This window comes from Bicyclus anynana, chromosome 27 (genome assembly GCF_947172395.1).
Source record: "Bicyclus anynana chromosome 27, ilBicAnyn1.1, whole genome shotgun sequence".
NCBI classification, from domain to species: Eukaryota; Metazoa; Arthropoda; class Insecta; order Lepidoptera; family Nymphalidae; genus Bicyclus; species Bicyclus anynana.
Genome location: NC_069109.1, coordinates 3,306,810 through 3,319,009, shown reverse-complemented (window position 1 = coordinate 3,319,009; position 12,200 = coordinate 3,306,810). Strand labels below are relative to the sequence as shown.

General features: G+C 36.3%; 1 protein-coding gene across 5 annotated transcripts in view; it reads right to left on the bottom strand.

The window, feature by feature from the left end:
* LOC112051008 (uncharacterized) overlaps positions 1-11,631 on the bottom strand; it is a 118,962-nt gene extending 107,331 nt beyond the window's left edge. The window contains exons 1-3 of one of the 5 annotated variants that reach the window (XM_052890363.1): positions 11,451-11,631; positions 10,311-10,503; positions 2,943-3,089 (exon numbers count right to left, since the gene is read on the bottom strand). In XM_052890363.1, the coding sequence (XP_052746323.1) occupies positions 2,943-3,089; positions 10,311-10,503; positions 11,451-11,530 (420 nt within the window). In that variant the 5' untranslated portion in view covers positions 11,531-11,631. Of the gene's footprint in view, positions 1-2,942; positions 3,090-4,411; positions 4,596-7,893; positions 8,101-10,310; positions 10,504-11,450 lie in introns of those variants that run through there. The other 4 variants (XM_052890362.1, XM_052890366.1, XM_052890365.1 and 1 more) reach the window with 4 other exon arrangements.
* Between the last annotated feature and the right edge of the window lie 569 nt (positions 11,632-12,200).

Sequence of the window (12,200 nt, the reverse complement as noted above, 5' to 3'; positions counted from 1 at the left end):
GTAAATAGTAGGCATTGGATTAACGATTAACGGACTACTGCATATTAACGGAAGTTAACGGGTCCGTTAACATTTTTAAAAGTTAATCCGTTAATCAAAATGTTAACTTCGTTAATTAACGATTAACGGATTAACGAGTTAATGCCCAGCTATGCTTACAAGAAGACGAGTCTAATGAAGATGACATTAATGAACCGTCGGCGAGTGTAACGGAACCTTCACTCCCCACCACTCAACCCCTCTCCCAGCGCGTGATGTTACAAAAAATGTTACATTTAGGTAAACATAAATAGCCATCCTCATAAACTTAACGTTTATGTGAGGACGGCGAGTTCACAATAGGGATGATGACAGTTTTTTAAATTGTATATAAATTAAGAGTATGCTAATAGTAAAGCAATTTTGTAAAAGTAACAGGGTATCTGCGATCATTACTTTCGGAGCTACAGGAATTTAAAGGGTCAGATTTGCGGCGCTGCCGCGGATCCCTGAAAAACGCCCCATACAAAATGGCACGATTTAGTGACGTCGTTGGCTCGCTGATCGTTAGGTTTGTAAGGGCGTTCAAACAAAATTACTAATATCTTTGTTATTTGTGCGTTTATGTTTATAGTTCATTTATTGAAAAATTACACATTTAATGTAAGGAAGCTAAAACTGTACGAATTTTCATCTAATTACGATAAAAGATTTTTAATAGATTTTGAAATTTTATTATCTCATTTATTTTGCAAATATCCAGACAATCGTTGTTTTTTATGTATAAATTAGTTAACATTGACCTTATTTACCCGAATGTATCATAAAAATCAATATATTCAAACCTAGTCATCATCCCCATTATGTTAAGTTATAATATAAAATACAAGTTATTATATAAAGAGCGGTGATAGCCCAGTGGATATGACCTCTGCCTCCGATTCCTGAGGGTGTGGGTTCGAATCTGGTCCGGGGCATGCACCTCCCAACTTTTCAGTTGTGTGCATTTTAAGAAATTAAATATCACGTGTCTCAAACGGTGAAGGAAAACATCGTGAGGAAACCTGCATACCAGAGAATTATCTTCATTCTCTGCGTGTGTGAAGTCTTCCAATCCGCATTGGGCCAGCGTGGTGGACTATTGGCCTTACCCCTCTCTTTCTGAGAGGAGACTCGAGCTTAGCAGTGAGCCGAATATGGGTTGATGACGTAATTATATAAAATAAACTTACTTATACACATAAGGGACATAATTAGGCACCGTATTTTATAATGCCTAAGTATGTCCCCTAGCAAAAAGTTGACATAAAGCTGTCAACAGATGGCGCTATACTAACATTACACCGCGCTTCAAGAGTTCTTACCGAATAGGTACTTATAACCTAATAGCGCTGTAGACACTACTCTTTGAAAAATTATTTAATTAACTAGAATTTTTTAAACAGATACCGTTTGGGTATCTGGTAACTAACTATCGCTTGCACTAATCGTAATTACAAGTCACTAATCAGTAATCACTATCACTACTAATCACATTACTCGTACTTTCGCAAACAATGATGAAACAAGAATATTTTTTTGCGTAATACTTATTACTTTTTTTTTTTATTCTTTATAAGTTAGCTTGACTTTGACCCTTGACTACAATCTCACCTGATGGTAAGTGATGATACAGTCTAAGATGGAAGCGGGCTAACTTGTTAGAAGGAGGATGAAAATCCACACCCTTTTTTCGGTTTCTACATCGTACCGCTAAATCGCTTGGCGGTATGTCTTTGTCGGTAGGGTGGTAACTAGCCACGGCCAAAGCCTCCCACCAGCCAGACCTGGACCAATTAAGAAAATCTCAATCGGCCCAGCCGGGGATCGAACCCAGGACCTCCATTTTGTCAATCCACAGCGCCACGGAGGCTGTCAAAAACTTACCTGAGGGTTTCTTATATTCAATGGGAGAATTTTCAATATTTTTTTTCGTAATCCTGCTAATATTATAAACGCGAAAGTTTGTATGGATGTTTGGATGTTTGTTACTCTTTAACGCCGCTACTACTGGAGCGATTTAGCTGAAATGTGGAATGGAAATAGGTTTTACTCTGGATTAACACATAGGCTACTTTTTATCCCGAAAAATCCGTGGTTTCCCGAGATTTGCGAAAACTGATGATTGATGATGATAATATGTTTGTTACTCTTTCACGCCTCGACTACTGAACCGAACTTCTTTTTTGGACTTGATAAATTTGTATTGATGAGAACTTACCACCTAGATGGTTTGTGACTGTATTTGGGGTCTAATAATGAAGACGAAGGACAGTTAAGGGAACTCCTCGATGGTTCACAGTAGCTACCATGTGTTTGGACTTGATAATTTTGTATTTATGAGAACTTTCCACCTAGATATGTTGTGACTGTATTTGGGGTCTGGTGATGAAGACGAAGGAGAGTGAAGAGAACTCCTCAACGGTTCACAGTAGCTACCTTATGTTTAGGCTTGGTAATTTTGTATTGATGAGAACTTTGCATCTAGATGGGTTGTGACTGCATAAGGGTTCTGGTGATGAAGACTGAGGACCGTTAGGAAACTTCTCATTGGTTATGATACCTTTCAAGTTTTTTTGGATATTCATATAACGTGGGGATAAAGGGGGAGTGAAATTTTGTATACGAGTTAAGGTAGTATTTTCAAAATTGGGATTGTAGGACTTAGGTACTTTTCAAAAGAGAATAACTCAGTAGGTATGGTAACACTAAAAATTAAAAACTAAAAATTAAAAAATAAAGATACGGGGTACAAGAGTGGACCTGAAATGGACCATCTCCTTTAATATTTTGGAAATATTTTTAATTTTATATTTTATACAAAAAAAACTTTCATCCAATAGACAGGTCGATGGAAGTCATCTTTTATGTACCTACACGTGATCATAAACAACATGTAAAAGAATTATTAGTTATGTACTTACCCTTTTCTTGGTTGTTTTCTTTTTCTTCTGATGCTTCTGTACCTTCTGGCTTTTCTCGCGTCCTGTTGACTTTGTCTTGTAGAAGGCGCCAGAAGAGCTCGCCTTTATTGAGTAGTAGTCTTGATCGGTCTGTGGTAACGGATGGGTCTGTGAAAGAGACATTAGTAATGAGTTGACCGGTATGTTTTTTTTGATGTATTTTTATTATAGAGTAGTAGTCTTGATCGGTCTGTGGCAAAGGATGGGTCTGTGAAGGAGATATTAGTAATGAGTCAGTATGTATTTTTTAATGTATTTTTAACAGACTCATAAGTCATTACAAAAATAAGAAAGCTAATGTCGAACAAAGGTTGATTCACAACATTTGTCAGGACAACTTAATTAACAAACTGTAACTAAATTAAGACCCTAGAATGGCAGAGATAGACCTTGAGTGAAGTCACGCACTTGTGAACGTTGTGTGTAGGGTTAAAGGCGCCTTTCACTGTTAACAAACACTCCCCTTTTCCACTCAAGTCACTCTTCCCGCCTTTCCCAAGTACCCCTTAAACGAGCACTGAAGCCGTCCGTACCGCAAATCGTTGCAACGCGGCGATAACAGTATGTACATTGATCACTCGAAGACGCCTAAACCAATTTGAAAAACTCTTTTTAGGGTTCCGAACGTACGTAGTACAAAAACAAAACCCTTATAATATCACTCACGCACATTTTAATGTCTGTCTGTTTTCGCCGAATGTACTGGACCAATCCAGTTGAAATTTGGTACACATATCAATAGGGATGTTGACAGTTTTTTTAATTGTATACAAATTAAGAGTATGCTAATATTAAAACAATATTGTAAAAGTAACAGGGTATCTGCTATCATTACTTTCGGAGCTACAGGGATTTAAAGGGTCAGATTTGCGGCGCTGACGCGGATCCCTGGTAAACGCTCCATACAGAATGGTACGAATTAATGACGTCGTAGATACATAATGATTGTTAGATTTGTTTTATTTGTCCGTTTATGTTTATAGTTCAAGCATTAAAAAATGTCACATTTAATGTAAGGAAGCTAAAACTGTATGGATTTTCATATTATTACGATAAAAGACTTTTAATAGATTTTTTTATAATCTCATTTATTTTGCAAATATCCAGACAATCTTTTTATGTATAAATTAGTTTACATTGACCCTATTTACCCGAATCTTTACTTGTTACTCTATACTGTTTGTTTGATTGAACGCGCTAATCTCAGGAACTACTGGTCCGATTTGAAAAATTCTTTCAGTGTTAGATAGACAATTTATCGAGGAAGGCTATAGGCTATATATTATCCCCGTATTCCTACGGGAACGGGAACCACGCGGGTGAAACCGTGCGGCGTCAGCTAGTGTATAATAAAAATCAATATATTCAAACCTAGTCATCATCCCCATTAGATTAGATTAGATTAGATTTAGATAGATAAAACTAATCACCTTTTCTTTCTTTAGCAAACTGGCAATGTATGTATGGCTAACTTTAAATTTTGCGGCGGTGACTCTGCTGCTGGCATTCGGGTTTTGTCGGAAAAACTCCAGTATTTTTTCTTCTAACTTCACTGAGTGTTTCGGGACAGATTTGTCTAGTTGTGGGGGGTCGAAGCAACCATGATCACGTAACCTGTTCATAGGGTTGCCAACTTTGTACTATATTTTGGGTCCGCGTACTATAATAAAATAGCCGTCATAGCCCAGTGGATATGACCTCTGCCTCCGATTCCGGAGGGTGTGGGTTCGAATCCGGTCCAGGGCATGCACCTCCAACTTTTCAGTTGTGTGCGTTTGAAGAAATTAAATATCACGTGTCTCAATCGGTGAAGGAAAACATCGTGAGGAAACCTGCATACCAGAGAATTATCTTAATGTGTCCGTGTGTGAAGTCTGCCAATCCGCATTGGGCCAGCGTGGTGGACTATTGGCCTAACCCCTCTCATTCTGAGAGGAGACTCGAGCTCAGCAGTGAGCCGAATATGGGTTGATGACGAACTATAATAAAAAATATAAAATCTTTTGACGTGACAACGTCTTATAATTCGAAGAAGCTGGCTACACACTCGAAAAATATGACGTCATGCGTCGTTCCCTCGCTCTAGGGTTGCCAACTTTTTTTACAAGAAAGAAAGTATATTCTTGTCTATGAAGATTGAACAGTATTTTAGAAAAAATAACATTTTCTTTTGAAAAATGCAACCATTCCAACAGTATTTTCTTATGACGTTGTCACGTTCAACTATCGTCAGTAAACCGACTTTACAGACAACCGATTTTTATTAACAAAAAAAAACTTTAAAATCACAACAATAAACTAAAAAGCGAAAAATAACATCGTATGTGCTACCTTCTGATCACTTTGAAAAAGGTGCCAAGCCAAGAAATTTGTGTATTAATTAAGAACTGAAAGAACTGTTCTGAAAGAACCACAAGAAAGAACTGTCTGAAAGTCCTAAAACTTAATGATCTAAACGGCTTGAGTTAATGCATCACCTGTGTTGGCCTAAAAATTTAATTAAAATTTCCTGCAATTCAGGGATTTCCCTACTAATTGGCAACACTGAATTATACGGTACCAGAAACGGGTCTCGGATTTCTGCACGCCATTATCAGTTTATACAATAACTAGCAGACGCCCGCGACTTCGTCCGCGTAAAAATCGATGTCAACTTTCAACCCCTATTTCACATTCTGTTTGCAAGTTTTATAACTTATACCTAATAAATAGTCCACTTATTATTTTACATTTACAAATGTACCTAGAAAAATTAAAGACTTTCCGTACAAACTTTCTACCCCTACTTCACCCATTTCTGATTTTGTTTTCGCGACAAAAAGTATCTTATTATCCTTCTACGTATTATGGTCTCAAATCGTCTTAAGTATCATTTGAATTCATTCTGTAGTTTCAGCGTAATGCCCGGTCAAAAAAAAAGGCATACAGACAGACAAAAAATAGAAAATAGGCTTCAGTGTCGATCTCCTACCTCTACCCTACTTCTACCCTACCCGTACCCCACCCTACCCGTAATCTTCCCTTTCCCTACCCCTAGGATAGGGAAAGGGAAGATTAGGCCCTACCCCTACCTTACCCCTAACCTAGGCATACACTCCCCTACCCTGCCCTACCCCACCCTACCCCTACCCTACCTTTACCCCTACCCTACCCTTACACAACCCCTACCCTACCTGTATCCTACCCTACCCTACCCTATACCTTCCCTACCATACCCCTACCCTTAGCAAAATCGGTCCAGCCCTATGAGCGTGGTGCGATGACAAAGGAAAATAGAGACTTCTATGCTAAAATTATAATCTTGGGATCTACTGGACCGATTTGGAAAATTGTTTTACCAATAGAAAGCTACGTTATTTGCGAGTGTCATAGGCTATGTTTGATTCCCATATTCACACAGGAACGGGAACTACGTAATTGAAAGCGAATCTCCGAAACTATTTAACTAATTAACTTACTATAAAGGGCAAATTTTATCTCCACAATATCCTTGTGATTATTAAATAATTTATTTTGATAAGGATTTAAGTTAAGTAGCATAAATAATGACACAGACCTAAGTATATAAAATTTATAATTTTTAAAACACAAAAGGTACTATATCTGCTAATATATAGAAGATAGATATATGGTGTCGCGGACTTTTTTGTAGAACTTTTAAAGATACATAAAGCCTTCATACATTAATTTCAATTTTAAACAATGGTTAAGGCAGCGCATGCGAATAAGTCTGCTTAAAGAGGATTTTCGGTCCGACCTGTATGACAAAAACTGTGTTAACTCGGCGAATATATATCATACTAATATAAAATATAGCCTATAGCACTCCCCGATAATGTAGCATTCTACTGGTGAAAGAATTTTTGAAATCGGACCAGTAGTTCCGAAGATTACCTCATTTAAAAAATGTGACAAACTTACAAACTTTACCTCTTTATAATATTAGTATAGATTGTGTCTAAATTACCGGCAAATAAAAAAAAATTAGGTATCAGTACACAGTTATGGTAGGGGAGCCCGGGATGCTAAATTTGTAGTTACTAAAGCGTCATGGGAACCGATTACATTTAAATTATAGGCACTTAGGAAGAATAAATGGTTATTTACGTTTTTCGCTTTTATCGGTGGCAAAAAAACTACTGATTTTAAAAACAATTTTTTTTACTTTGACTCACTGAAATTGTCAGAAAATTATAGCGATTGATTTAGGGATTATTTTCTTCAAAATAAGTAATAAATTAATTGCGCTCGTAACTCGTAAAGGGATTGGTTTTGTAACTTTGGGACCCTACCATTCCATTATACTCGTAATAAGTTTGAATCGTTAGATTTTCGATATCACATCTTTTATTAATTAACTAATCTACTATGTCCTGACTTGCTGATTGAGTATTTCTGCAGTTTTTTTGGTTGCCCTAAGCGTACCCACCAATATTAAGGGCTCATACTTGGTGGAGGTACTCAACAACGGGCAAGGACGGACGGACATCTAAATAGTTAAACACTTAGAACACACTCTCTTCACACACACACACACACAATTTCTCATAACAACAACCACTACATACGTTTTAATGTGATTTTTTTTTTTCTCTTTTTTTATTATTTCATTTTCTTGAATGTACTCTCAGAGTGTGCTTTTTTATATTTTTTCTAACTGAACATCCGTAATTAGCTGTAACATACAGGAAATATATATTGTATAATTGTATTATTGGTAACGCTGTTGATTTTTCTTAAAAATAAATAATTAAATAATTAAATAAATAAATAAAAGGTATAGTCCCTTTATGTTCATCTGCCGAGCTCGAGTAACCGCAAAAATTACCTCTTCGGAATTTCCCTTCTCGTACTATTATACACAGACCCGAAATATAGTACAATACAAATATTTTAAAGTTGGCAACCCTACCTGAACACGGCATTCATAATTGTTCGGTGAGCGATCCTAACACCGAACCTCTGTTCGTACAAATTGATCGCGCGAATAGTCACGCCGTTACACTCGCGATAGCAGACCACCATTTCTAAATACTCTTGGTTGGTATAACGCCCTCGAGGCATGTTTACGTGTGCAATTTCACGGTCAACACGTCCGACCCAGGGTGTAATCAGTCTGTACATTACGACCTCAGTACAAATTGCATATGCCTATGCCTCCTTAATTCCCTATTTGCTCAATAGATGGCGCTTTAAGGCACTTTGACCAGCAGGATTCTGAGGTAATCTTAAGCCAGGTATTAAAAAAAAAATTATAACCTTGTGCGGCTTGTGACATTTTGTTTAATTTTGTAGACGAAACGGTTTTATTTCTTCTGCTTTCTTCATGGTGTTTTTTTTGCGTTGAACTTTCCCGACAACCTGGCTTTCTTTATGGATTTTGGTGACTGTTATAAATCGTTTTAACCTGTGCTTTACTTTGGATTCCGAGAACTCTGTTATATGTCTTGTCTTGAGATTTAGTAGAGTTCTTTTTTTATTTTTTCGTGCAGATTTTTTACATTTAATTGGTGTAAGTCAACAAATATATTGTTAAGGGGTACCACTAGGGGTTTTGACGAAGATGACTCTATTCAAAGAGACGGAGTTGTTTATGTTCATAAAAGGAGAAACAATAAATAATTATATGTATCCCATTTGTGTTTTTATTATTTGTATCCGAATTCCTAAATAAAATAATAGAATTAAAGAACAGTTAATACTAGTAGGTAAACATTATGTTTATGTCTCTATGGATATAGGTTTATATACGTAATTCGACGCTCATTTTATACTTATGGGTATATATTATAATTGGTGTAGTTCTCTATCTGCTCACATGATGGCGCTAAGCGGAGATGGCATCTGAGGACTCTATACCCTATATTCAATGTACTCTATGGTCCGACCTCAGCGCCGGCGCACAGCGAACTGCGGGTCTATTATGTATCTCGGTGACCGGTGTACCATTGAATAGGCTACTTGCCTCTTTTGTAAACAGTGTTCAAACTAAATTATGGAAGTATTATAAGCTATATTTTATTTTGTCCCGTCAATAATAGCCAGTAAAAAATTTAATATAAATGAAAAAATATTTACGTAAAATTTTTGCCGCCGAAACACAATACATTAGCAAGTGACGTCATTGGTCAACAGCGTGAATGGCGTTTGCAGTGATGTGATATATCACGTCACCGCAAGCGCCAATCACAAACCGATGCCTTGAATGACGTCACAGTTTATGATTGGCGTTTGCGATGACGTGATAAAAATACAATTTTGTTTTATAAAAATATTACAATTACGAGGTTATTTTCACAAATAAAAATGTGATTAGATTTTCTAGGCATCTAAACTTCTTAGTTTTGTACAGCGGGCGAGTAGCCTATTAGTAAGTCACTACATCGTTTTTCATCGTATTTTCATTTTAGTGATCATCTAAAATAGTTATTTCAACGAAATAACCTTGACTAGACCATTTTCTATCAAATCGTAATGATTTTTTGTTTCTACGATCATTGAAAATGATTATTTCAACAGAATAACGTAATAGTTTTTTGTTGAAATAACGTTACTATCGGCTACTATCAGGATTATACTAATTTTACTTTACGTAAAATGACGATAATTATGTAATTTCGTTGAAAACACAATGTAAGATGATTGCAAAACCGAAATACGATGAAAAACGATGTAGTGACTGATTGTTTTAATGGTACACCGAGTTACATAATAACCCTGTGACTAAAAACTACGGACTTTAAAAGCAAATTGCTTTTAAAGTCCGTAGTTTTTTATTATTTTGACTTATTGAGATTGTCAGAAAATTATAGCGATTGATTTAGGGATTATTTTCTTGCTGGTTATTATGGATATGGAACTCAGATTTATACTGAAAAATAATTACTTTTCAGAATCGGGTTACAAATTACTGAAATCGTCGGATACAAAGATTTTCTACTATTTGATATGTTACGTTCATACGAATAAACGCAAAAAGTAATCCGAATTTAGCGACTCCACTGAGCGCACACATGTACAATTTTATGTTTACTTACATCGTGTATGTATGTATGAGTTTTAAGGCAAGCCAATAAGTATTGAGTCATCATTATCAACTTATATCCGGCTCACTGCTGAGCTTGAGTCTCCTCTCAGATCAATTTATTCATTGGTTAGTTGATTATTATATTAATTTACGTAATTGTTGTTAAATTTTGAAATTAAATGCTGCGGTTGTAACCGCGTAACGTTTAGGGTTTTTATGGGTTTCACCGGCTTCACTACGCCGCTTGTGACGCATTCTGTATCATCTATATTCTGTGGTCTATGATGAAAAGTGGTACTCACAGGACAGATGCAGGAAGGTGTCAAACTGGGTATGGATGTCTTCAACAGACGTCTCCTGTTCTCCTTCCGTACCCTGAAGTCAGCTGGAGTGAAGTGCTCGGAGCATATGACACTGCTTCGCGTTGGGAGCCATGTCACCTTGTTGTTGCAGAACTTCGTCCATATCTCGCACAGATGTGGGTTCTTTGGGAACCTGGTCACATAATTGATTCTTTTTTTTTTCTTTTTTTTTTAAAGAATATTTGACATATCTTTTTTTTTAATATGACCAATATTCTCATTCCCCTCCAATTAGTGGGGAAATACTGTGCTGGGAGTCGGTACGACAATAGACCAACGGGGCGGGGATCGATTTTTTTTTTCTTTTTTTCTAAAGAATATTTGACATATCTTTTTTTTTTAATATGACCAATATTCTCATTCCCCTCCAATTAGTGGGGAAAGACTGCTAGGAGTCGGTACGACAATAGACCAACGGGGCGGGGATCGAACCACCACTCCTCGGTGATGGGTCCGACCGCTCTTACCGTTGAGCTATTGAGGCTATAAATACATAATTAGAACCATAAATTTATAACACATAGATAGTGTATAGTCGCAGTCGTAAGACTAAAACTTAAGAGGCCATTTTTTTTTAATACTATTGGGCCGATTTTTGTGCCCCATAAAATAGAAAATTTTGAAAAACCCCGTAATTACAGAAATTCTTTTTATCATTGTTGATGAACCGGTTCAAAGGAAATTGCCTTTGAAATCATAAACGATGATAAAAAGAAATTCTGTACATACGGGGTTTTTCAAAATTTTCTATTTTATGGGGCACAAAAAACGGCCCAATAGTATTAAACAAAAATGGCCTCTTAAGTTTTTAAATATTTTAAAAACTGTTCTCAAAAACTAAAGAAATAAGATGGAGTATTTTTTATTGGTTCTTATTGATTATTATATTCATTTACGTAATTGTTGTTAATGTTAAATTTTAAAATACATTTGTATTTTAAAATTTAACAACAATTAATATAAATTAAAATAATTAATATGAAAAAATTTTGTATATACGGATGTCAAGGAGAGGCGTGACTGTTGTTTTTTTTTTTGTGGGTTACACCGGCTTCAGCACGCAGTTTGTAATTTACTTACGTATGATAACTAATCCCGCCTTTCTTCAAACTGGAGGATTGTGATCGTTTTTTGCAACAAGCGACCGAGCAGTTTGGCATTTTGTAATGCACACGCGCGAACTCGCTCCAGTATCAGCCGATCGAAACTTGTTTGTTCGACGACCGAATGGGCGTATACTTTGTATGAGGGGTACCGCGCGAATGAGATGGCGTGTCCCCCTCGTTTCCCCTCGCTACACTCCGCGTTGGTTCTTTTTTTAAATCGATTTCAACAAAGAAGGTTTCGGTTGCTTTATGCGCTTATTCGAATTTTGTTTTTTTTTATTTCGTTATGGTATGTCTAATGTCCGAGTACGTATTGGGTTCTTTTTTTTTTAAAGTGGATTTTGAATTTGCTGCATAAGTTATACTTTAGTTATGTATCTTTACGTAAATATATTACGAACAATGTAGGTAGCGTACTTCCCAATATAAAATAGCCCTCCTTCAGCTGCTGTAGAATCTAAATTTTGTCTAAAAGGTACATAATAATTATGAAGGTGTAATATTAAATCAATGTTTATGTATACACAAGCGTCCTTGAAGTTGACCTCTACCGGTCAACATTCCAGTTTCCACCTTTCTATGTATAATATAGACAGTTATGTAGGTACAAAACTGTTTATCCTGAGATACTATACATCAACATATAATGTCAAAGTGTATACTTATTTAAAGTAGAGGCACAGTATACATCTGGTAGAGGTGGGACCACAGAAAACGTATATAC